The sequence below is a fragment of the Ictalurus furcatus genome, chromosome 2 (assembly GCF_023375685.1).
Source record: "Ictalurus furcatus strain D&B chromosome 2, Billie_1.0, whole genome shotgun sequence".
In the NCBI taxonomy this organism is placed as follows: domain Eukaryota; kingdom Metazoa; phylum Chordata; class Actinopteri; order Siluriformes; family Ictaluridae; genus Ictalurus; species Ictalurus furcatus.
In genome coordinates, this window is record NC_071256.1 from 11,373,813 (window position 1) to 11,401,715 (window position 27,903).

The following is a 27,903-nucleotide window of genomic DNA, read 5'->3' on the forward strand; positions in this document are numbered from 1 at the left end:
GAAAGATCATCGGCAAACACATTCCCAGTCAGCCATAGGTAGGTCAGTTCCTCATGACCTTGTGGTAGGGTCATCCAGGTGTTAGACACTACCTTAACTTTAGAATGAATGAAATAGTGTACTAATTATGGACAAAACTCTGGTTCTATGAACAAAAAAGGTTCCTCATCGTTGGGATCAGCCACCGACCTGACAGGTGCTCGATGAGTAGGTTCCAAGGACAGAAATGAAATGATTCATTTATTTATAACAAATACTACATCACTTGACACTTTGTAATTTTATTGAAGGTCTTGGCATACATTTGTACACACACTGTGGATATCCAGTCACTGCCCCTGGTGGATATCTGGTGTTCATAAAACCACATCCGTAACTAGTGTTTTCTCTGCTCTCAGACACACACAAAACATTTTATGGAGGGCTTGAGAATTAAGATCATGTGGTGAAATAGTTGTTTGTTAAAAATAATTCAGCAGAGCCTATCCCAGGGAGCATCGGGCACAAGGCGGGGTACACCCTGGACATGGTGCCAATCCATCGCAGGGCACACTCACATACACATTCACACACCCATTCATACACTACGGACACTTTGGACATGCCAATCAGCCTACCATGCATGTCTTTGGACTGGGGGAGGAAACCGGAATACCCGGAGGAAACCCCTGCAGCATGGGGAGAGCAAGCAAACTCCGCACACACAGGGCGATGGTGGGAATCGAACCCCCGACCCTGGAGGTGTGAGGTGAACGTGCTCAGGTAACGACACTTAATTAAAAATAAAAATATTAATAATCAAGCGTATTTAAACTTTTGAACTGGTTCATTTTTATAAATTCAGTTATTATTGTGTCTTGTGGGGACATCTGTTATGTGAAATAGCTTGTTCGGGGTAGTATTAAATAAAAAATAAATAAATAAAAAAACAAGATGCAATTTTTATGATACCTCTTCTTCTTTTTATTATTATTATTATTATTATTATTATTATTTTGTTTTTGTTTTTTTACTTATGAACATTTTGCAGATTACGCACGGCGTATGCAAACTTAGGACCTCAACTGTACCTGCAGGTACTTTCTTATAGTGTACACTCTTATTAAAGAGGACGGTGAGTATATATGTGACCTAAAAACGCTTTCACACTCAGATTTGTCTCCCAGTACAGTGGTATTCAAAGTGGGGGCCGCCAGGGGGCGTCCGGGGCCTCAACAATTCGGTATGAAAAATAAATAAATACATGATATATATATATATATATAATTCCTAATGTAATGTAATTTAAAGATGTAAGATGTAATTATTAATAATAAAAAAAAAATTAAAAAACGGGGATATATTCAGAAGTGTGTATTTTTAATGTGTTTTAAAGACATCTTGCAAAAGGGGGGCCTCGGTCACATGATAATGCCATTTGGGGGGCCTTGCCCTGGAAAAGTTTGGGAACCCCTGTCCTAGTAGACCGACCACGTGTAGTCAGACCAGATCCGTTCTCACCATGATAGTGTTGTCTGGTTAAACTGTGTGTGTCAGTGAGAATGCATCCATGTCATACTCGGGACGCTGAGTAAGCACTGCTCTCTGATCAGGCCTCTGAAAGCTGACTTTACATTCGTCCAGCCTCCTCCTCCTCCTCCTTGTTTCTTTTTTTTTTATTCCTGGGCTGGTTTTGCTACATAGCCAGTAGAACTATGATTACTGGATCAATGAGGAAATCTATTGGCTCGATCCGGTGCCACTCTGAAGTGAGACTCTGTAATCTGTACCATCAGGGAGCAAAGCAGAAAGTGAACATGCTCTGAAGAAACCCTGCTGGAGCTCTCGGAATGATCTGAAGCTTTGCAAACGCCTTTAAAATATCAGCAAGGACCCTTTAGACTTCATAAAACACGCCAGAAGGTGAGTTGTGATGGTGATTGTGGACCGTTTGCGTGTTGTTGTTGGCAGGTGTGTATTCATGTTGGAGCTTTCAGAACTGGCAAGTGTGTTTGTGTGGAAAAGCCCTGTAAACTGTGCATCATGATCAGTCAGAAGTGTGTGTGTGTGTGTGTGTGTGTGTGTGTGAGGTCGGATGCAGGACGTGTCTGTATATCATATTCTCAGCACGTCCTCATGCCGAGTTTCAGAGAGGGCTATTTATAAACGGGTCCGCAGCCTGAGCAGTTCATGAAAACAAAGATATACACTCACCGGCCACTTTATTGGGAACACCCGCACCTAATCATTCATGCAGTTATGTAACCAGTCAGTCATGTGGCAGCAGTGTAATGCATAAAGTCATACAGATACAGGTCCAGAGCTTCTGTTAATGTTCACATCAAATAATGTGATCTCATTGGCTTTTGGAAAAACCACTGGGAACTCTTTAAGTGTCCAGTTTGCGTAGTCAAGGCTCAGATCCCCGTTCTTGGCTGACCTGATGTGGTCTTCTGCTGTTGTAGTCCATCCATCTCAAGGCTCGGCATGTTTCCCTGAAGGACGGGGGAAAGTGTGAGGTCGGTGACTTTCAACGTGGCATGGTTGTTGGTGCCAGGTGGTTCGAGTATTTCAGAAACTGCTAATGTCCTGGGATTTTCACGCACAACATGTTTCTAGAGTTTACAAAGAATGGTGCGGAACACAGAAAACATCCAGTGAGCAGCAGTTCTATAGTGAAATACAGGTTCTATAGGTCAGTCAATCCAGGGTTTGAATGGATTTTGTGTTCGCAGAAACGAACGCAAAATTAAGCAAACACGTCCGCGGTATTCGGAGGAGCTTGCGATTTTTCAAAATTACCGCAGATTTTCCACAGGTTTGGCCCAAGACGCGTCATGTGACGTCATCACGATGCGCATTCAGTCGAAGCCCTGTTCGATTCACGTGCATCGAGCATGAGTACAGCTAAAAGGTCTCATTTACCAACAAACATCATTGTGAAAGACCATGCAAAACACTTGCGTGCGATTGAGATTTCGCCAATTGGAGTATTTTCCGCAAAAAAAAGCACAAGAAATTCTGCAAGTTGCATCGCAAATTTTGAAAAAAGCTGCAGCGAAATCAAGCGTGTTTGGCTGCAACAATCATAAAAAACTGCGAAATTCTGCATAGACTGATAGTTGGTAATGCCTTGTTGATGACAAAAGTTAGAGAAGACTGTATTGAGTTGACAGGAAAGGATGTTGTTTTTTTTCTGTCTTATTCTTCTGTGAATGTATTGAAGCAATTAATTCAGCCAATTATAGATGAACTCCAGCTGGTATAGCTATATACAAAATTATGAACATTACAGGTTTATCTCTCTCTCTCTCTCTCTCTCTCTCTCTCTTTCTCTCTCTCTCTTTGCTTGTACTGTGCCTTGTGTTTTTTGTGAGTAGAATTACACTATTATTATTATGACCAGATTTTAATTAATTACGTTAGTTAACCTACATATGTTGTGTATGCATCTCTACTTCCAGATATTCTAGATATTTTATGAGAATTTATGAGTATTTATGTTCACATGGCAGAATTGCCCCTTATTGTCTAGACAATAAAACATATTGTCTTGTTACTATGATGTGCTATGACTGGACAGTAAATGAATAACACTATGAAGTTTTCGTCCTATTACCCTGGCCCCCTTCCCCCAGGCTCAAATGTCAAAGTCCACCCATGCGTGGTGAAGTGAACAACATCACAGAAAGCATGACATATGGAGCCTTGAGGTGGCCGGGCTACAACAGCAGAAGACCACGTCATGTGCCGCTCCTGTCAGCCAAGAACAGGGATCTGAGTCTAGATTGGGCACAGGCTCACCCAAACTGGATAGTTGATGATTCATGTGATGTTTTTCCAAAGTCACAGAGATCACATTTTTCCCCATTATAATGTTTAATGTTAACATTAACTGAAACTCTTGACCTGTATCTGCATGATTTCATGCATCGTGCTGTTGCCAAATGATTGGCTAATTGGATAACTGCATGAATGATCAGAGGTACCTGTGTTCCTATTAAAGTGGCCAGTGAGTGTATATATCCGAGCACAAGGAATTCACCTAGAATTAACATTGAGCTATAGTGCAGATGTAGCCAGTGTGAATGTGTTCTCAGATAAGTGATTATAGACCTAACTGCATTGTCTTATTTGACATTTTCCTGTTTATAGGTTAATGATTTATGGATAAGCTTCAGTAGATTATGTTATAAATTCAGACCTCAATAGTTATTACTTTTTATACCACAGCGCTGTTGAATTCTCAATTCTGATTGGCTGACAGACGTTTTGAGGTGTGCAATTATTTTTTAGTAAATGCACAGCAAAAGTAGTTCCAGTCAGGTATTGACTGAATTACAGTTCCATATCACTTCGCCAAGTTAACTTAAATAACAGAAAAGTTAGGCTACTATCCACCACAGCACACAGATTTAACAACAAACAAAACTACAATTTTCCAGAAATATGTAAAGAATAATTGATGACGGGCCGTTGAATTATTAGAAAAATAATGTGAAGCCAAGGTGGTAATTTGGTCACGAGGCGAACTGGAGGCTTGATACATTGATATGCAGTTATTAGAGAGAGAGAGAGAGAGAGAGAGAGAGAGCAAGAAAAAAGAAAGAGAGTGCAAGAGAGCACATGTGATAAGCTGGTGAACAAGTATCAATATTTATTTATTTATTCATTGTGTTTTCAGCAGTAATAAAAAATAAAAACCCCTGTGAACAAGTAGGCTTATTGATATTTATTTATGAACTCTCTCTCTCTCTCTCTCTCTCTCTCTCTCTCTCCAATAACTGCGCATCAATGGCTCAAGCTTCCGTTCCTAGCTCAAAAATGACGTATTGGAATTAGCAGTGGAGACTTGAGTTGGGATGCGTTATAAATGGGTTCCACACACAAGAGCATTTTATGGACAAAAACCTGACAAATGTCTTGAAATAAAACATCTGAACAAGGTCTTGAGGTGTGGTAACTTTGGTATAAGCAGAATAATTGACTCCAGTCCATTGAATTATTAGAAAATAACACAGGTATAACGGCCACCCCACATTACCACCTCGGGGTGTGCATTATTTTCTAATAATTCAACGGCCTATTGTCAATTATTCCTTATTTACTATATTAATTTAGACATGCAGTCATTTAAATAATTGTCATTTCTCACTTTTTCCCCACCTCAGAGTGCCCAGCTGGGTTGTTTGTTGTCTGCCAGCCTTGCTCTGTGGTTTACCCATGCCTCCATCTTCCCTCGATGACAGATTTGTGGTCCCGCTCCAATTTTATCTGGACACAACCTACCTGGAAGCCACCGTGGGCGCCATTGTGGTGGAGATCCAGGTGACCAACCTCACTTATATGCCCTCATCCAGCAGTTCCACTCGTTCCCTGACGTGTGGATGCAACAGTGCCAGCTGTTGCATGGTGAGCACTTACGAGAAAGACAGCCAGACACAGACCCTGACCCAAACACTGAGCCAGGTCAGTACAAGTAGCCCCGACTTGAATGCCGGCGTCAACTATGCTGCGCACGGAGGTTTCTCCAGGCCAATGGTGGGCCAGAGTGAAACCGTCAGTGCACCCAGTCTCATATCCAGCACACCCAGAGGTGGTGTGCGCATCATCCACCCAAGTGAGCTGGCTCAGAAGATGACATATTGCCCCACAGGTCATCCAGTGGGGCCTCTGCCAATAATAATAGACTGTAGGCCTTTTTTGGACTACAGCAAAAGCCATATCCGAGGCGCTGTGCATATTAACTGCTCAGACAAGATCAGCCGCCGGCGCCTGCAGCAGGGCAAGATCACTGTGCTGGATCTCATTTCCTCCCACCAGAGCAAAGACTCCTTTAGGGGCATTTTTTCAAAAGAGATAATCATTTATGATGAGAGGACACTGGACCCAACTCGACTGTCATCATCTCAACCTTTGCATGTAGTTCTGGAGTCTCTACGTAGGGATGGGAGGGACCCAATTGTTCTCAGAGGTTGGCCTCTTTTTAATTTTTTTTTATACCAGTTGTTAATGTATTGGCAGAAACTTATATCCAAGGTAAGAGTCTTGCCTTGCTTGAAGAGCCAATAGTAGCTATTTGGCAGTTTTGGGAACTTGAACTTAACCCTCAGGTCCGAACTTTAACTGTGGAACCACCAGGTCGTCATTATAATCATAAAGAGGCCAATTATTGCCTCAAGGTCTTACTAGTGATATTTAGATAGAGTACAAAATGCTAGCACATTATAGTAGTTATGATATCGGCCTAGTAATTATGATCTGTTTCTATGGTTTCTGTACAGGACAGACTTCCTGTTTCTTTACACATTCATTCAGTTTGCTACAGTGATGTTATCTTGTTCAAATGGTAGTTGAATCTAGGTCAAACAGTGCATATTCTCTTCAAATAAGCACATACAGTGCATCCAGAAAGTATTCACAGCGCTTAACTTTTCCCAAATTTTTTTATGTTACAGCCTTATTCCAAAATGGATTAAATTCATTATTTTCCTCAAAATTCTACAAACAATACCCCATAATGACAACATGAAAGAAGTTTGTTTGAAATCTTTGCAAATTTATTAAAAATAAAAAACAAAAAAAAAGCACTTGTACATAAGTATTCATAGCCTTTGTTCAATAGTTAGGCACCAATTAAAGCCTCAAGTCTTTTTGAGTATGATGCTACAAGCTTGACACACCTATTTTTGGGCAGTTTCTCCCATTCTTCTTTGCAGGACCTCTCAAGCTCCATCAGGTTGGATGGGGAGCGTCGGTGCACAGCCATTTTCAGATCTCTCCAGAGATGTTCAATCGGGTTCAAGTCTGTGCTCTGGCTGGGCCTCTCAAGGACATTCACAGAGTTGTTCTGTAGCCACTCCTTTGTTATCTTGGCTGTGTGCTTAGGGTCATTGTCCTGTTGGAAGATGAACCTTCGCCCCAGTCTGACGTCCAGTGCGCTCTGGAGCAGGTTATCATCAAGGATGTCTCTGTACATTGCTGCATTCATCTTTCCCTCAATCCTGACTAGTCTCGCAGTTCCTGCCGCTGAAAAACATCCCCACAGCATGATGCTGCCACCACCATGCTTCACTGTAGGGATGGTATTTGCCAGGTGATGAGTGGTGCCTGGTTTCCTCCAGACATGATGCTTGCCTTTCAGGCCAAAGAGTTCAATCTTTGTTCAATCTTTGGTCTGAGAGTCCTTCAGGTGCCTTTTGGCAAACTCCAGGCGGGCTGTCATATGCCTTTTACTGAGGAGTGGCTTCCATCTAGCCACTCTACCATTCAGGCCTGATTGATGGAGTTCTGCAGAGATGGTTGTTCTTCTGGAAGGTTCTCCTCTCTCCACAGAGACACGCTGGAGCTCTGTCAGAGTGACCATCGGGTTTTTGGTCACCTCCCCGACTAAGGCCCTTCTCCCCGATTGCTCAGTTTGGCTGGGCGGCCAGCTCTAGGAAGAGTCCTGCTGGTTCCAAACTTCTTCCATTTACGGATGATGGAGGCCACTGTGCTCATTGGGACCTTCAATGCTGCAGAAATGTTTCTGTACCCTTCCCCAGATTGGTGCCTCGATACAATCCTGTCTCGGAAGTCTACAGACAATTCCTTGGACTTCATGGCTTGGTATGTGCTCTGACATGCATTGTTAACTGTGGGACCTTATATAGACAGGTGTGTGCCTTTCCAAATCATGTCCAATCAACTGAATTTACCACAGGTGGACTCCAATCAAGTTGTAGAAACATCTCAAGGATGATCCGTGGAAACAGGATGCACCTGAGCTCAATTTTGAGTGTCATGGCAAAGGCTGTGAATACTTATGTACATTGCTTTTTGTTTTTTATTTTTAATAAATTTGCAAAGATTTCAAACAAACTTCTTTCATGTTGTCATTATGGGGTATTGTTTGTAGAATTTTGAGGAAAATAATGAATTTAATCCAATTTTGAAATAAGGCTGTAACATAACAAAATGTGTAAAAAGTGAAGCGCTGTGAGTACTTTCCGGATGCACTGTACATTTTTCTGCATTAAATGAGTACTTTGTGCTTGTTTGTGCCATGTAACATGGGCCATATTGATTGCTATTTTTATCAGGCTGATTTGGCACCTTTCAAGTAAACAGATGTACTTTTAAAGCTTACATAAGATGGAGGAGCATCTGCAGCTCATGTTTACCAGGACAGTTGGTAAATTATTTACAATTCCTATATCCATTTGTACTCAGCAGGGAACATGTACACAGAGCACAGAAAATTAGTTTCTTAATGTTTAAGGAAATCATATACAGCTGTAAACAGTGAACTGTCTTTTATCCTTAGGCTACTTGTCTTGTGAACACTGCCATGTTTTTCACATTTTGGCTGGGCTAGCAGGCATTGAATTGAGAGGATAGTGCATCTGTCAGTTTGCCGCTTGCTGAGCACCACACTGTGAGGCCACACAGGGCCTTCGTCTGTTCCCTCATGAACAATGTTCTTTGCGTTCCATCTGTTTCATTCCTTCGGGTTCATCATCTTGCCTTGTCATCTTGTCTTGTCTTTTCTGCCTGTTAATTATACTTTGCAATTGTGGAACATTTTTGTTTGTTTTTACATGTGCACCAATTAAAAAAAGTACTTCCGGCTATAACATGAACAATGTCACGATTACAAGGTGGAGACGGATGAAAGTGCAGAATTTCTTTAATTAACAGCACAACCAAACACAAAACAAGAACTATGAATCAGCAGCAAAACACTAAGAGTCTAAGAGTAATCATAAATCAAAGATCATAAACACAGCAACAGGGACAATGGCAAAGAAAGACAAACGTAAGACAAAGAATGCAGTGCAAACTGTGGCTATATACACGAGTGCTCGTTAACAGGAACATGATTCAGATGCAGGTGGTCATGTGACTGTGATGCAGTGGCTGCTGGGAACTGTAGTTCAGAGTTCCTTCACTGATTACATGACAAACAATATGTTACTTCAACCCCAATTCCAAAAAAGTTGGGATGCTGTGTAAAATGTAAATAAAAACAGAATGCAGTGATTTGCAAATCTCATAAACCCGTATATTAACACAGAATAGAACATAGAGATAACAATAGAACATAGAGAACATATCAAATATTTAAAGTGAGGATAAATAAGGTAATTTTGAATTTGATGGCCGCAACACGTCTCAAAAAAGTTGGGACGGGGTAAGAAAAGGCTGGAAAAGTAAGTGTTGGTAAAAAGAAACAGCTGGAGGTTAATTGGAAACAGGTCAGTAACATGATTGGGTATAAAAAGAGTATCTTAGAGAGGTGGAGTCTCTCAGAAGTAAAGATGGGATGGAATCTGGATGGAAGCATATGTCACTCTAAAACCTGAATATACCTTTCAGCATTGATGGTGCCGTTCCATCAGAGATGCAGGCTTTTGAACTGAGTGCTGATAAAAAGCCGGATGGTCCCTCTCCTCTTTAGTCCTCTTTAGTTTAGAGGATGCGGAGTCCATGGTTTCCAAAAAGAATGAAAAATTTAGAATCGCCAGACCACAGAACAGTTTTCCACTTTGCCTCAGTCCATTTTAAATGAGCTTTGGCCCAGAGAAGACGGCAGCATTTCTGTATCATGTTCACATATGGCTTCTTCTTTGCATGATAGAGCTTTAACCAACATTTGTGGATGACACGGCAAACTCTGTTCACAGACAATGAGTTGTGGAGGTGTTTCTGAGCCCATGCAGTGATTTCAATTACAGAATCATGCCTGTTTTTAATGCAGTGCCACCTGAGGGCCCGAAGATCACAGGCATGCAATATTGATTTTCACCCTTGTGCACAGAGATTTCTCCAGATTCTCAGAATCTTTTGATGATCCATCCATCCATCCTCAACCGCTTATCCGTTATCGGGTCGCGGGGGCAGCAGCTCCAGCAGGGGACCTACTCTGAGTTCCTCTCAGATAGCCGAGCTTCTCACCCTATCTCTAAGGGAGAGGCCAGCCACCCTCCTGAGAAAACCCATTTCGGCCGCTTGTACCCGCAATGTAGTCCTTTCGGTCACTACCCAGCCTTCATGACCATAGGTTAGGGTAGGAACGAAGATTGCCCGGTAGTTCGAGAGCTTTGCCTTCCGGCTCAGCTCCCTTTTCCCCACAATGGTGCGGTAAAGCGATTGCAATACTGCTCCCGCTGCTCCGATTCTCCGGCCAATCTCCCGCTCGCATGTCCCCTCACTCGTGAACAAGACCCCGAGGTACTCGAACTCCTTCACTTGGGTTAAGAACTCATTCCCCACCCGGAGTAGGCACTCCATCGGTTTCCTACTGAGAACCATGGCCTCAGATTTAGAGGTGCTAATCCTCATCCCAGCCGCTTCACACTCAGCTGCGAACCGATCCAGTGAGTGCTGGAGGTCACAGATCGATGACGCCATCAGGACCACATCATCTGCAAAAAGCAGCGATGAGATCATCAGGTCACCAAACCGCAACCCCTCCCCACCATGACTATGCCTCGATATCCTGTCCATGAATATCACAAACAGGATTGGTGACAAAGCGCAGCCCTGGCGGAGACCAACCCCCACCTGGAACTAGTCTGACTTTTTGCCGAGCATCCGGACACAGCTCTCGCTTTGGGAGTACAGCGATTGGATAGCCCTAAGAAGGGAACCCCTCACCCCATACTCCCTCAGCACCTCCCACATTAAACCCCTGGGGACCCAGTCATATGCCATCTCCAAATCCACAAAACACATGTAGACCGGATGGGCATACTCCCAGGCCCCCTTTTACCCTTTTGATGATATTGTAGACAAATTGTAGATGTAGTTTTTCACAGATTGGTGAACCTCTGCCCAGCTTTACTTCTGAGAGACTCCTCCTCTTTAAGATACTCTTTTTATACCCAATCATGTTACTGACCTGTTTCCAATTAACCTCCAGCTGTTTCTTTTTAGTAACACTTACTTTTCCAGCCTTTTGTTGCTCCATCCCAACTTTTTTGAGACATGTTGCGACCATCAAATTCAAAATTACCTTATTTTTTTCTTTAAAATGATACATTTTACTCAATTTAAACATTAGATATGTTTTCTATGTTCTATTATGAATAACATGGGTTTATGAGATTTGCAAATCATTGCATTCTGTTTTTATTTATATTTTATACAGCGTCCCAACTTTTTTGGAATTGGGATTGTAATAGTAATATTATTAATCTATAGTAACAATTTATACATTTGTATGCTTCAAGTAAAACATGAAAAAGTGAGAGTGAGTGAAAAAAACTTTCCCTCCTAAATTGAGTCATTAATCATGGTGAGTTAGCAATTAGCATTTTAATTTTTCCGTTCAATTCAATTATATTTATATTTATATAGTGCTTTTGACAGTGGACATTGTGAGGTCGAAGGGACTCAACACCTTCAAACATCCCAGTTTACCAAACACTCTATGCCCATGATACCTCCAGATCTGTGTCTTTACCTAAGAGAAAAGCTTATTAACATAAGGCTTGACTAAACAAATATGTTTTCAACCTAAACACTGCAATTGTGTCTGAGACTGTCCTGAACACTACTTGGAAGGCTGTTCTTGGAACTGTGGGACTTTGTAAGAGAAAGCTCTGCCCCCTGCTGTAGCCTTCATTATTTGACGCACCAACAAAGATCCTGAAGCTTTTAACTGAAACAGGTGTGATGGATTATAAAAGACCAGAAATTCGCTCAGGTATGGTGGTGCCAGACTATTCAGTGCTTTATAGGTCAATAGTAATATTTCATAATCAATGCAAAATTTTACTAGGAGCCAATGCAGTGTGGATAAGGTAGGGGTGATGTGGTCATATCTTGTTTATGCACCTACTGGAATATCTAGACAGCAAGGCATTACAACAATAATCCAACCTAGAGGTAACAAAAGCATGAACTAGGTCTTCTAGTAGAAGTACTTCTGCCTTTCCTAGGAGGAAGGACTCAGCATCCAGTGTCTAATGTCCTTTACATTCCTCAACTTTATTAAGCTGGTGTCTCTCATCTGGCTTTGATGAAAGAACTGTCTGTCATCAGCATAACATAATACTATGTTAACGAATAATTTGACCCAGAGGTAGCATGTACAGTGGGGGAAATAAATATTGAACGTATTAACATTTATTTCAGTAAATATATTTCCAATGAGGCTATTCATATGGAAATTTCACCAGACATCAGTATTAATGCAAGAAATCTGGAAATATAAAGAATTCACAACATTATAGTCCATAAATAAAGTTATGTGTAATAAAGTGGAATAACACAGGGAAAAAAGTATTGAACACGCTAACTGAAATTTATTTAATGCTTAGTGGAGAAGCCTTTGTTTCTAATGACTGCTTCAAGACGCTTCCTGTATGAAGAAATTAATCGGCCGCACTATTCAGGTGTGATTTTGGCCCATTCTTCTAAACATATTGACTTTAAATCTTGTTCAATTGGATTCAAGTCAGATGATTGATTGGGCCATTCTAACACCTTCATTTTTTGAAGAATTGAGAGTTTCCTTTGCTGTATGCTTTGGATCGTTGTCCTGCTGGAAGTTCCACCCACATCTCATCTTCATCATCCTGGTGGATGGCAGCAGATTCTTCTCGAGAATCTCTCAGTAAAGGGCTCTATTCATCGTTCTTTAAATTATATGAAGTCTCCCAGTACCATGTGATGAAAAACAGCCCCACACCATGATGCTTCCAGCTCCAAACTTCACTGTTGGTATAGTGTTTTTAGGGTGATGTGCAGTGCCATTTCTTTTCCAAACATGGTGTGTAGTATGACAGCCAAAAAGTTCAATTTTATTCTCATCTGACCAGACTACACTTTCCCAGTATTTCAGAGGCTTGTCCAAATGAATTGTAGCAAACTTTAAACGAGCTTCGACATGCCTTTTCTTTAGTAATGGAGTCTTGCGGGGTGAGCGTGAGGAGTGGAGTGCATTGCCTACTGTTTTCTCTGTGACGATGACACCTCCTTCCTCCAAGTGTTTCTGGAGCTCTTTCCGAGTGGTCCTTGGCTCTTGGGCTACTCTTCTGACTATTCTTCTGACTCCCTGGTCAGAAATCTTGCGAGGAGCTCCTGTGCGTGTCTGGTTGATGACAGAGTGATGTTGCTTTCACTTGCAGATAATGGCCCCAATGGTGCTTACTGGAGGATTCAGAAGTTTTGAAATACGTCTCTATCCGATTTCATCAATATGTTTCGCAACAATAAGGTTCCAAAGGTCTTGGGAGAGCTCTTTGCTTTCACCTTTCATGAGATGTTTCTTGTGTGACACCTTGGTAACGAAAAGCCTTTTTATAGACCATCAATTTACTAACCCAGCTGATATTAATTTGCACAGATAGGGAGTATAATTACTTACGGATTTCAACTGGTTCCTTGCCTTGCCTTGGAGAACTGCTTTTTCTTAGCGTGTTCAATACAAAACATAACCTTGTGGAACACCAAAATTTACAAACAGATAACGATGAGTCAAATAAGATCTGAGCCAGCAATGTTTTCTAATCAATCAATGAGAATAGTATGATCAGTAGTATGATCAGTAGTATTAAAAACCGCACTAAGGTGAAGCAACACAAGGATGGAGACAACCCTGATCAGAGGCCAGTAGTAGATCATTTACCACTTTAACCAGCGCTGTCTCCATGCTGTAATGAGGCCTAAATCCTGCCTGATACATTTCATAAATGGTATTCCTATGTATGTATGAGCATTACTGCTGTGCTACAACCTTTTTCTAGGCTCTTGGAGATAAAGGAGCAGTTTTATACTGGCCTATATTTGAGGAGCTGACAGGGGTCAAGGTGAGGTTTTTTAATCAGGGGTTTGATAGCTGCTAGTTTAAAGGATTTAGGTACATAGCCAGTGCTCAGGGAAGAATGGATTATTTGTAATAGAAGTTTCGATGGTATCTGTTTGAAGAAATGTGTATGTAAGGGATCTAGTACACAAGTTGATGATTTTGATGAGGAAATAAGTGGAATTATTTCAGTCTGTCGAAGAGAAGTAAAGCATTCTAATCACTGATCTGATGTGGTTATATTACCATCAGTTATCACTACTAAATACTGATGATGTGCATTCTTTTGTGGTGGTCTTATTCCACCACAGGTCAGTGAACATAACCTGCTGTAATCTACATCACCAAATTGCAATGGGACGGGGCCAGAGCGAACTACTGCACTGGACATTGCCTTTGCTTATTTACTCACCACTACAATATTAGTCTTAGTAACGTCTGACTGATGAAGGTGTATATCATTGGTCCCTACATGATCAATTATCTTTGAAAACCTATGTTCATCTAAGATTACCTGCTATGTCCGGTGTCGTGGCTCCTGGTATACACCAAAATAAAGCTACTGGTGCTCCTGAAGGCCTAGCTAATTTATTGAGTTGTAAGATTAAGTCTACTATAACCAGAGCTCTTTCAACAAGCTTCTCGGTGGATGCTTCATGAAGTGGAGATGAGTGGTGCTCCTGTAGGCGAGCCTCAGCATTAGCTTTGAATTTGTGATTATGCTGCTGATTCGTCACTCATTCACCAGACACCAAACAGACTCTCTGTTAATTTTAAAATCAGACTCTGTGTTAATGACTAAAAATTGGACATGTGTGCCATATAGGATGCCTATGACCTGTCTAAGATAGAGGAATATTTTTCTGCCCTTATTGGTACCAAATGGTTTTCCATAATGAACCTAAATTCTGGCAACTCTCAGGTGGAAGTTGCAGAATAAGACAAGCATAAGACTGCATTTATTTGCCCCATTTGTTTCTGGAAATTTAGTGCGTTACTAATATTTAGACTGTTACAAATGTTCCCAGCCCGTGTTAACACTTAAGGAAGAAATGTGTTGGAGACCTCCATTTCAATTAAGTGCTTGTGTTCCTGGATGACCTGACTGTCTTTTCTAATCCACTTGAGGAATATGAATGTTAAATGTCGTAATTGTCTTAGGGATTTTGGTTTATAGTTGATTCCAGACAAATAATTCTTAAAATTCAATTCTGTTTGTTTTAGTTAATTATTTTATTTATATGGCAATTTTAACAATGGACATTGTCACAAAGCAGGTTTACAGAAATCCAGATATAAGTTTGAAATTTGAAATGTATAAATTTATCCCTAATGAACAAGCCAGAGGCGACAGTTTTAAGGAAGAACTCCCTGAGGCAACCAGAGCAAGGGGGAAACCCAACCTCACCTGGGTGACACCAGATTTTAAATAATTTCTCTTCTATAACTCTATATAGTCCAAAAAGTGCCAAGTGGGTTAACAGGAACGTGAGTATGAACATCATTATAGTTTTAACTTTATGTAAATCATATCAAACTGAAGTTATCAACTGTTCAATGATGGAGACTGGAGTGTAAATTAGGGCTGCAGCTAATGATTATTTTCATAATCGATTAGTTGGCTGATTATTATTAATTTTTTTTCCAATTAATCGGAAATGGGGGAGCAAACTTTCAGTACCATTTTTTTTTCGTTTATTTAACATAAAATCCACAAACTGAGTGTTACAAATATAAACTTCCGACTAAAACTTTACACAACTGTTTGTCCAATTATATAAGACTGAAAAGAACCCAATACACACACCAGAATAAATATTATTAATTTAGGACTGTAGTTTAATTCAGTGCTTTTTGTGCATCATAAAAATAATGCATAAATACTTATATATATTATAAACTAATATATAAGTTTATATTATATAATAACAAGGTAATGTTGACATAAACAGTAGACTGAAGAAAGTCATTGTGTCATGATTTCCCCTTGAGACAGTGCTGCAGTATTGCAGTATGCTCAGAAAACCGAAACGCGTGCACCAGCCAGATACCTGAATGCGTAGCAAACGCACGCTTTTCGGTCTGCAATCACAGTAACTTTGTTTACGAAGGACACATGCTTTTGTTATGGTTGTGTTCTGTCTCTGCCCTGCTTTGTCAGTGGGTGTTTCCCGAGTGTGTGTCAATATTGTTTTCAGCTGTCCGTGTTTACCCATGATTATGTTTGTCATTTAAACCCCTCGTGTCTCTGTGCACTTTGCGCAGTATTGAGTTTACCTCATTACCAAGCGGTTGGTTCTCAGTTCTCAGTTCATGCTTCATGCTATTGACCTTGTTTCTCGTTTCACATTTTCGATTCTAGCCTCACCCAGTTCATGCCTGTTTGTATATCGCCTGACCTTTTGCCTGTTAATAGACCACGCTTTGGATTACCGTTTTGGATTTGTCTGCATATCTCCTTTAATAAAAACCTCTTATCTGCATTTGCATTCGTCCTTAACTCTATTACGTAAGAACGTGACACATTGTCGGTGACTACGTGTATATGACATCACACGCCGTTGACTAGGAAGCGGCTTATACTTCCAGCTTAAACTAAGTGGCTTATACTTATACTACTTATACTTAGTAAAAAAACCCGCTAGAGTTCCTTTTAAGACGATATTACCTTTCTAAAATTCACACACTAGACAGTGGAGTACACGTGCATAGTGTAAGTGTACAGTACGTCATTTGGGACACAATTTTAGTATTTACTCTCCGAAGCATGTTCTCAGTACATAAGTAACGTAGTGAGTAAATACACCCCGTGCCACACGCAGCCGAGCTAATCGATATTGAGATTCGTTGACAACGATTTTCATAATCGATTATTATCGATTTTATCGATTAGTTGTTGCAGCTCTAGTGTAAACTGTTCGTAGCAATTGCAGTCATTGAGGCTATCCAAGAAAGCACATCCACAGCCATCTTTATGGTATCTATGTTGTACCATCCACAGTAATCTCATAGTGATTTTTAGACTATCGATGTGGGGCCATGTGTAGCTCAACAGAGAGAGAGAGAGAGAGAGACCTAAATTTTTCTGTGAAGTACCTTGGGCATGTCATACACCACATGCAGATGGTGTACATACTGACCCAGTAAGATCTCTGTCTTGCAGAGCTGGCCCTGACCCTCCTACCAAAAGGAGTTGTGAAGTGCTTTTAGGCTTTTGCTGAGTACTACCTTTTTTTTCGATGGTTGATCAAAAGTAGTAAAGCCCTTGAATTGCCTTACATTGGAGTATCAGACACCCAAAAAGAAAGGGAAACTGTACAAGAGAGAGCACATAATGGAACACTTTCCAACTTCATCTTCCTTTCCAGGATGAGTGGACTGCTAAACATGAGACTGATTTCATGGCCATTATTGAGAGTTTGACATCTACACCTGTTCTTGCTTTGACAAATTCTAAGCTGGAAAGTTGCAAGTAATAGCTTATGCCATTTAAGGGTTATCAGTGAAGAAAACTACTTTACCCATAAGTTAGAGTATCTGGCTTTAAAATTAGCAGTTTGTGAAACATTCAGTAATTGCTTGTTTGGTGTTGACCTTACAATCGTATCTGACAACAACCCCCTGACCTATGTTATGACTTGAGTAAAGCTTGATGGAGCTGGAAACCTCTGGCTATCTCTTTAACATCACACACAGAGCACTACATGTAAATACACACTCCACACACTACATGTAAATACACACTCCCTTGAAGATCAAGCATTCCTACTGGAAAAAGAGGAAATTGATGCAAGGGAAGAGATGTCAAACACAATGCTGTCTGGCATATTTGAACACCAGTCAATTGCACCTGTGAGGGGTAAATGTTCTGTTGTCAAGTGCCTTTTTATGGTTCTGCAATCCCTGACTGCTTTATCTTCCCTGGGTAGGAGACAGTACCAAGAATGGTACATGATGATTAGTGTAGACTTTAGCTCTGGGATGGTGTCTAGCACCAGAAGCGAATGGACAATTATGGAGATGTATGTTATCAGCTTGTCAATATAGAGAGACAGACTTGCATGTTGTTCATGACGACATTGGCCATTTTGAATCTGAGCGTGGTTTTCATCATTGCCCATGAATGACTATAGATATTGATGAACAATGCTGCACGTATAAAAGGTGTTTTAGGAGAATCTTCAGTGAGCTGCCCGCTGTCACCCCACTGTATCACCCACTGTAGCTTGTGTGCATGGACTGTCATTCCCTCAAACTAGACAGCTGAGACATTTGCCATTTAATAGTCATTATTTTACTTTACTTTACAAATTTTATCACAAACTTGTGGTGGCACAAGCACTTTGGGAGAAGTTTATTTTGTGCTGTGGGTTTCCTAGTTGTGATCAGAGGAGAGCTTTTGAGGAGAGTCACAGTCTATCAAAGAGCTGTTTTGATTGATTGGAGCAGAAAAGGTGAGAAATACACCATATTATCCCTGTGAGAACCCTCTTGAGAGGTTCAACAGAACACTCCAGAGTATGCTTGAAACTCTAGAGAGGAACAACCACTGACCACACATTACCACCAGAGATGTTGTCAATCCCTTGTTCATGCATATAATCGCACAATACATGACAGTACCAGAATTTCACCATATAAATGTTTGACAGACAACCTATGTTGCCAGTTGACCTCATCCTTGGTACCAGTCCTGCAGGGAAGGGAGGACCTTCTGGAGAGTTACTCTGTTGCGGCTAAGAATTCTCACAAAATGGGACTGAATATCGAAGCAAGATTTGATGAAAGTATTAAAGCTGCTGAGCTTTATCCAGGACACAGGGTTTTAATCATGAGTTGTGCCATAAAAGGTTGAAGGACCTCATTGTACTCTCTATGAAGATCTTCTACCCTGTGGGTTCCTACCAATATTCCAGTTGTAGGTCCCAAGCCTGACCAATCCAGATAATTGAGAAAGGAGGCCACACAAGGAAGAGGAGCCACTGGTATCTGTGGAATTATTAACCACTGAGACAGATGGCTGTGTTTTGAGAACTCTTAGAGAGGATGCTACCAGTGCACCTGTTGAGCAGGAGCGCTGCTAACCACCTTCATGTTCCTCAGTGCATCATGAGAAGATATCAACAACAGAGCTAAACCCACATGCCACAAAGTATGTGCCCCAGCTCAATTAAGCCCTCAAACTGCTGAGACTGAAGTCAGCACTGATTGTACAGCTGATGTTGCTAAATTGACACAAGTGGAGCAGATCCATGATGCAGCAGTCAGTCTTGAAACATGTCAGGGATGCCAGGACTTTATTGTACTGTAATAGAGATAAAGCAGTTTTCTGTAAAAGCTGAGCATTGTTGTAATTGTGTGTGCAGACTTTTTTTGTTTGTTTTTTTTTGATACCTTCAACTGGTGGAGTTGTTTCTACTGGAGATGTTCTTAGTGGAGTTGTTCCTGCTTCTTAGCTGGACCATAACTGCACTCCTTACTCATCAAATGCAAAGCATTCTTATGGACACTTACCAATGGGTGGTAGAAACTGAGTGCACTCAGAGGGACTAAGTTGGGACTCTGGGTCCTTTTTATTTATTTTTTATATGCTTAAATGGGGATCTGTTTTAGTTAAGAATTTCTGTTATAGAACCTAACATGTTAGAAGGAAATAAGTGAAAAATAAGAGTAGAAATGAGGATCTGCTGATTCATAGAGTCAGTGGTAGGAGAGTAGTCAAGGAGGACGAGGACAGTTACTGCAAGGAGGGCCATTTCTATAGAAACCCGACTGGTTGGCATCCATGTAGTAAATTTGGTTGAAGATTTGAATACAGGTGTCTGAGCATTGGACATTTTTGGGTCTTGGATAGAAATGAAAGAAGGAAAACAAGTCTGTAGTTAGAAACATTAGTGGGTAGAGTATGGACTTATAAAGCAGAGGTGTGACTCGATCACACAAGATGGAAGGAACCAGACTAACTGTTAAGATGTATTGATCCTAGCAGTCACATTCAGAGAGGTTGATGGAGATTGTCTGGAGAAGTGTAGATGGTATTGGGTCAAATGAATCAAGTTGAATGTCAGTGACTTTCTGAGCAAACCGTATCATGAAGTCAGCAGTAAGAGTGTGTACAGGAAGAGGAGGAATGGGTTAAGTACGGAACAATTGAGATTAAGCTAATGCCATTAATGCCATTACTAGTATTCCATGTGCATATGTGTCCCTTACAGGTGGCTTCTCCAGTTTCAGACATGGCTATGAGGACTTATGTGAGAGCTCCCTACAACTTCAAGAGGGTCATGATGCTGGTGCAGCTGTTGCCCTGTCTGGGGCGCTACCTCACTTGCTGCCCTCCAGCCCTGATATTGAGAATGCTGAGCTGACAACTATTCTGCCGTTCTTGTACCTGGGAAATGAGCGTGATGCACAGGACCTTGACCAAATGCAAAGGCTGAACATTGGATACATTCTCAATGTCACCACGCACCTCCCACTATACCTCTATGACCTAGGGATATGCAAGTATAAACGCTTACCTGCCACCGACAGCAACAAGCAGAACCTACGTCAGTACTTTGAAGAAGCATTTGAATTTATAGGTATGGTAACTGCCTTCTGATTTTATCAATCAATTCACTGGTAATACCTTGAACACAGTAATCTAATAATCAAATCTTAGCTGATCAAAGATGATTCTAATGACATTTCAGCAATGCAGTGATTGTCCAGTCCAGCCATTACGAACTTTAAGTCAGTGAGACCATACAGTATGACAGCTTTTACATATTCCAAACCTTAGATACAGTGAGGAGAAATAAGTATTTGGACACTTTTCTTTTTTGTTTTTGAATATAAACTCCCGCTAAAAAGTTTGGAATCACTCAAATTGCCTTGTTTTTTTTTTTTTTTTTTTTTTTCTTGTTTTTTTTTTCTTTTTCTTGTTTTTTAAAAAAAAATTTTTTTAAAGAAAATCATTATTTTTATTTTCAATTAAAATAACAACAATACAGTGATCAGTAATACAGTCTAGACATTGTTAATGTTGTAAATGACTATTATAGCTGGAATCAGCTGATTTTGTTTACAAAGACGTGCACTACTCCCTTCACAGAACAGCGCAGATTTGCCCTAAGCAGGATAGAAAAGAAGCGTGATTCCCTACTTGAGTTCTCAGTTAGAAGCTTTATTAAATAATAACTGCAAAACAGCAGTCTCATCTTCAACAGCGAAGAGGTGACTCTGGGAGGCTGGCCTTATAGACAGAGTTCCAAAGAAAAAGCCATATCTGCAACTGCCTGATGAACAGAAAAGGTTAAAATAGGCAAAAGAACACAGACTGGACAGAGGATGCTTGGGGTGGGGGGGGAGTGTTATGGACAGACAAATGAAAGTTTGAGGTGCTTGGATCAGAGAGAAGAAAATTTGTAAGTTGCAGAACAAATGAAAAGATGCTGGAAAAGTGGAGAAAATATGATGGTCTGGGGGTGCTTTGGTGCTGGTAAAGTGAGAAATTTGCACAGGGTATAAGGAATCTTAAACAAGGAATGTTATCACTCCATTTTGCAACGCCATACCATACTCTGTGGATAGCACTTGATTGGAGCCAGTTTCATCCTAAAAAAGGATGATGACCCAAAGCACTGCTCCAAATTAAGCAAGACCTATTTAGGGAAGAAACAGTCAGCTGGTATTCTGTATGTAAAGGACTGGCCAATGCAATCACTGGATCTCAACTCTGTTGAGATGCTGTGGGAGCAGCTTGACCAGATGGAACGAAAAAGTGCCTATCCAACTTGTGGAAGGTGCTTCAGGAAGCATGGAGTGAAATTTATTCAGACTCCTCAACAAACTGACAGCTAGAACACCAAAGGTCTGCAAGACTGTAACTGCTTTGATGAGCAAAGTTTGAAGCACTAAAATGTAATTCCCGAGCAGAAACCATTATTTCTAACCTTGTTAATGGCTTGACTATATTCTCTATTGCAACTAAAAGAATGAGTTTTCATGGAAAAATGTGAAATGTTCTGAGTGATGCCAAACTTTTGAACGGTAGTATACTTCCAGAGCACATATCCACTTCAAAATATGTGTTCATAAGCATAAACAAAGATAGGTTTAAAAAACAAAACTGATAGGGGAAAAAGTATTCAGACACTATATTAAGAAACAAAACAAAACAAAACAAACCCTGATGGAGTCGGACAAATGTGAGACCTGATCAATACTCAGATTATTTGGGACGTGAATATCTGTGACCAGTACTTACAGAGCCCTGCCATAACTGCAGTATAATGCCCTTCCTCTGATGCTGCAAAGCCAACAGCAAACATGGCTACAGATACTACTATTGAAACAAAAGGTATGCTCCTTCACTGTATGGCAGCAGCAGGAACTAAAGCTGTGAGAAGACTCTGCTGAGCAGTCCAATACTATGTTTTAAAGCAGATTAGATGAGCTATTAGCAGACATGGTCCAAAAGCAAGAGCTGTTAGCAGAAACACAACAGTTACTGACGTACAGAACTTGAGGGAGCATAGTACAGCCTCCTCACATACAAGGACAGATGCTGATGTGCTGTCTTCATTCTCTGAAGATGAGGCCCAATTCGGTAGAGAGGGCTGATATCTCTCATCATTAACACAAACTAAAGACTGTGTAAAGAAGGAGCACAGCACAGCAGTGGCAATGAATGCCCTACAGGCTAGTATTAAGGCTGCCTCGGTGAAATAAAGTTCTACCCAATATGGCTGCACAAGTGTATATTCCAGTTTGTGGTATATCCACCCACACGAGTGCACATTTTAGAGCATGTTGAAGCTGTGATGTGCTTAAAGAGCAGACATACTGGCTGCAGTGACTGATGTAGAAACCCTATGCTTCAGTTGTATCAGCAATATATTGGCACACAGGCTACTGGAAGGCTACACATAGGCCCATGAAGCATTAAATGATTGCCTCCTTCTGTCTGAGATGCAAGCAAAACATACAGACACAACAGACTGACCTTAGACATGTATCTGTGCCGGGACATTATTTCCACAGAGATGGGATTGAAAGACCACAACAGCAGATGGAATGAGCTATGCAGGATGCACCAGGGACCACATTGGTGCCATAACTGCAACCCAGAACACAGAGGAGGTTTTGTGCTAGAGCAGTGTGTGATCAAGCCTTTAAAGCAAAATTGACAAACTGACAAGGGAACCTGGTGTCGGTTCTGCTGAAAGTGGGATGGTTCTCCCCTCTACACCTAGACCTTTAACCAATCCCACCCGGTATAATAGTTTTTTTGTTTGTAGTGATCTGTGATCTTTTCTAATGAATGTAATTGGGCCAAAAAGTTCTTGAACATGTAAAACAGTTAACAATGAAGAAATGAATAAATGCTGTGCAAAAATCCCACCAGGTCCAATTTGCTAACATGTTAATCACCATGGTCTTTTTGTCCCATGAGGTTCATATCTGACTGCCAGCTCCCATGAATTTTTGGATCCTGCTGAATCGCAGTCCTGATGCACACTTTTTACACAAATCTGCAATTTACTCAACTGAAGGCACGAAGCTGATAAAGATCCTTGTCTGTCCATTCTGAGTCATATTTTTTAATTATATGTTGAGATTACACCCCAATGTGTAACTTCACCCCAAGCTCCAGAACGCAGAAACAGGTAATTGGACCAATCAGACATCTCTATTTGAGACACCATCTCCTCTGAGCTCCTCACTGAGCACAAAATAAAGTAGTGCAAAGGACACCAAAATGACCATTATGACTTATGATCACAAGCCTTGACCACTTTACTTTAAAAAAAAATACATATTTATAATTTAGGACTACTGTAACATACAGTGCCCTCCAGTAATATTGGCACCCTTGGTAAATATGAGCAAAGAAGGCTGTGAAAAATTGTCTTTACTGTTTAACCTTTTGATCTTTTGTTAAAAAAATTCCACAAAAATACTCTGCTCTCGTGGATATCAAACAATTGCAAACAAAACAGGTTTATAAAAAAAAATCTTTGTTAAATATAGGTGTGCAACATTTATTGGCACCCTTTTAGTCAATACTTTGTGCTACCTCCCTTTGCCAAAATAACAGCTCTGAGTCTTCTCCTTCAGATCTGCATCTGAAATTACATTCAAAAATATTGACTAATTTAGAAAATCCAGAAGTCTGGTATGCAAAGCAGACCTTTTGGTAGGTTTGAAAGCGACATGAGAGATTTTTTTTTTTAAATTCAAACAGTAACTGTAATAGGAAAACCAGTTAGTGTTAGTAAACACTAAGCAGTTAGTCTAGGATAGCATGTAAGTAAGCAATTTGAGACACAATGGTATTTTGTTAAGCAGAGGTAGATGGATTTGTCTATCTACTAAAATAACTATAACTAAAGTAACTAAAATAGCACATACACTATTACTTTAAATGTTGCTTGATTGAATTTCAAATTATTAGCATACAAACTGTCTTTTGTATATATTTCTAAATCCATCCATCCATCTTCTATACCGCTTATCCTTCCTTCAGGGACATGGGGAAACCTGGAGCCTATCCCAGGGAGCATCGGGCACAAGGCGGGGTACACCCTGGACAGGGTGCCAGTCCATCGCAGGGCACACTCACATACATATTCACACACCCATTCATACACTACGGACATTTTGGACATGCCAATCAGCCTACCATGCATGTCTTTGGACTGGGGGAGGAAACCAGAGTACCCAGAGGAAACCCCCGCAGCACGGGGAGAACATGCAAACTCCGCACACACAGGGCCACGGTGGGAATCGAACCCCCGACCCTGGAGGTGTGAGGCAAACGTGCTAAACACTAAGCCACCGTGCACCCCTATTTCTAATATATATTTGTAAAATAAATGAATGAAACAAAAGAGGAGCTTGTTCTTTTTGGTCACAGCCCCTAGTTTGATAACCCCTGGTTTAGTTAAAGAGGTTAATTATTCCATAATGTCATAATTACATATTCAATTTTGTCCTCAAATACCCTCTCAAAAAATGATGTCAGGGTTAAATCCTGTGATTACAACAAATGACCAGTGCATCAGGACTAAATGCTGCTTCTAACCCGAGTCAATATCACGAAGCATAAACAGAATTGCGTTCAAGTTCTGAATAGCAAACTCCACCCCCCATGCTACAATCCAAGCAGCGATTTAATGTTAAGCAATCCTAGGTCTAGGTTTTAAACGGTTGTCTTTTCATCTGCATCAACAGAAGAAGCTCACCAGGCAGGCAAGGGACTGCTCATTCACTGCCAGGCGGGCGTGTCAAGGTCTGCCACTATTGTCATTGCATACCTGATGAAACACACTTGGATGACCATGACAGATGCCTACAAGTTTGTCAAGATGCGAAGGCCTATCATCTCGCCCAACCTCAACTTCATGGGCCAGCTCCTTGAGTTTGAAGAAGATCTCAATAATGGCATCACTCCTCGCATACTCACGCCCAAGCTTATTGGAGTAGAGACTGTTGTATAGAAAGGTTGATTAAGAGTGCATTCTCCTCCAAAGTATTTTTCCTTTAGTTTTTTTTTTTTTCAACCGGAAGACTGTCTGTGAATGGGATGCATGCCTCAAAGACGCAAGTTTCTACTTGTTTTCGCTTCAGCATGGATTTTGGAATATGCACGTTGTCTCTAAAGATGCCTGTGAGAAAAGATTTGTTTGGCGTGTTAGTTGTTCTTGTACTATTTTTATACCAGAGTTGACCATGATGAGCCTTATGATGAGGCTTCACTGTGCAATACTTTGAGTGAAATGCAATGGAGGTTTAATCTGTATCTATATAGTAGGTGATGGTGAACACCTTTGCAGGTCTCTACTGTATGTTCAAGATTCTATATATTTTTTAAAAAGATTAATATTGTGTTCAGTTGAATGTGAAGCCAATGTCATTGGCATGAATGTTTATTAGATATATTTTTATTTTTTAAAAGATGGAAGGAAATGGTTTTTTGGTCTGTATATCATACCAAATAATTTTGCTTAATTCCTCTTTGATAAAATCTCAACGGCTCTGTGTATGTTTGTCTCTGGCACTTCTACTGTGGTTATTCCTGGTGCCAGAAATATGTCCAAATAAGAAATCTATGCTGCATGAACACCCAAGACATAAATATTAATATTCAACTGTAATCCTCTTTTATTGTTATATGATATTTACCATATACTGTGGTCTTAAATTACACTGTTACCTTACTCAATGCTCCAAATATCATCTTGACATCTGCTTTTTTTTTCTTTTCAGCTTGTTTGTGTGTGAATGTAGGAGAACAACCAAAAGATTATGGTGTTCTATTACAAAATTCTCTTATTTCTAGTAACATTCTAGCCAGCTGAAATGCTCTGACCTCTAACTGGGTACTTAGTCAAAAATATATAAAGGAGACAGTTTTTTAATTGGTAGTAAATGTGGATAACTGATTAATGCAACAATGTCCATCATTTGTACTTAATTCCATTGCAAAGCTACCAAAGTTTCTTTGGAAACATTAAGCACTGGTGTTAACTGGAGTTATACGACGTCTCGACTCTATTTTCTTTCCTGTTCTTTAATGTAAAGTAAGCAAACTGAAAATACTCTGTTTTGAGTGACACAGCAGCACGGCTTTCTTTACAGGATTATCATATTTAGCTATTCAAACTAAGGATAAAATGTTTTCTTTGGGATTAAAGCCATGGTTTGCAGTCATTCATAATTTGTTTAGTTCATCTAATTTATAAGTAAGGGGTGATCTGTTTATTTCTCTATCAAAATGACACAGAGGGATATTATAAATAATTTCATAATGAAACTTTAAGCCAACTGGCTGTAATTTTGAAAGCTTTGTCTGGCATTATAGTTATCACTTTACTACGTACTTAGCACAACGTTAATATCATTAACATTTAGCCACACTTTGAACTTTGTTTTTATGCTTTTTATTTAAAACAAAGTTGCATATGCAAGCAGTTACCGTCAGAGGATTTTACTTCGACTTCGAAACTTATATAAATGCAACTTTAATATAAAATAAATACAGAAAAATAAGCAGATGCTCCAAAAAGGAGTAACAAACAGTTAGCCTTCAAGAAAAAGGAGGGGAAAAAAAAACCCAAATTGAGACGCTATACTGTTTTGAGATTATGTAAGATAGTTGAGTGTAAAATGTGTATTAATTTAAAATTCATAAAAATAATTTTTATGCATATTTTCAAAAGCAGAAAGTCTTTTGTCACTGCTTTAAAAAACAAAACAAACAAACAAAACTAAACAGATTAGGCCTTAATTCGCATTAAATACCAGTGTTTAAAACATTGTTGTTTAAGAAATGAGCCTGAATGTCCTCACTGCTCACTTAATAAAACTGCAATGTGTAAAATTGTTGCTTGTGTATATACACTATATACCTTACTTTATTTGTATATTCAATTCATTTGACCTCCTTCTTGAAATGATTTGTATATTGTCACTTCTGTGAAACATTTATGTATGGTCAGATGGTGCAAATGATTGTGCAACTGAAACAAAAAGGTAAACCAATATTTCTGGGGTATATATATGGAGTGTTTATGTGGGTTTGCTGTTTTATATACAGTGTTATACAGTATACAGTTGATATTTTAAGAGTGACTCAAAAAGAAACAGCAAGATATGTATTATGTGTGCCTGTAGTCTGATATACCATAGATAATCGTGTCTCTTTCTGTCTATGCATTATGTTAGGTGTGATCATTAGTGTGTTTTCGCACTGGCTCAGAAAAAGGTGCTATATTAATGGAGGCCTTCTAAACCTTATTTGTGATATGTTCTGGTACATTATTTTCTTTCCCCAAGGTTAAAGCAGTTTATATTTATCATTATTGCTTTTAATCTTAATTACAAAGGTTAAATCCTGACATATGATTTGGAAATAAAACAAAAGAAGTGCAAAAAAAAAAAAAAAAATCCATATAATGAACTGTACTGTGATTTTTTTTTTTTGTAAAGGTAATATCTGAGAATATCTTTAAGCCTGTAATCTGTCTGGCTGTTCTGTTTTTGTATGGATTGTTATTGCTTGCAAATTTTTTTATTACAACTAAAATCCAAGCTAAAAAAAAATAATCTCTGTGCAGTTATTGAATTATGTCACATTCATAACA

At 39.9% G+C, this 27,903-nt stretch overlaps 1 protein-coding gene across 1 annotated transcript; it reads left to right on the plus strand.

Annotated features, from left to right (window-relative positions):
• The first annotated feature begins 2,860 nt into the window (after nucleotides 1–2,860).
• dusp10 (dual specificity phosphatase 10) lies at nucleotides 2,861–27,865 on the plus strand. Its single transcript, XM_053647673.1, has 4 exons — nucleotides 2,861–3,964; nucleotides 5,151–5,953; nucleotides 19,987–20,355; nucleotides 24,992–27,865. Exons 1-4 carry the CDS (start codon nucleotides 3,951–3,953, stop codon nucleotides 25,255–25,257), a joined length of 1,452 nt encoding a protein of 483 aa, XP_053503648.1. The 5' UTR covers nucleotides 2,861–3,950; the 3' UTR covers nucleotides 25,258–27,865.
• The last annotated feature ends 38 nt before the right edge of the window (nucleotides 27,866–27,903 follow it).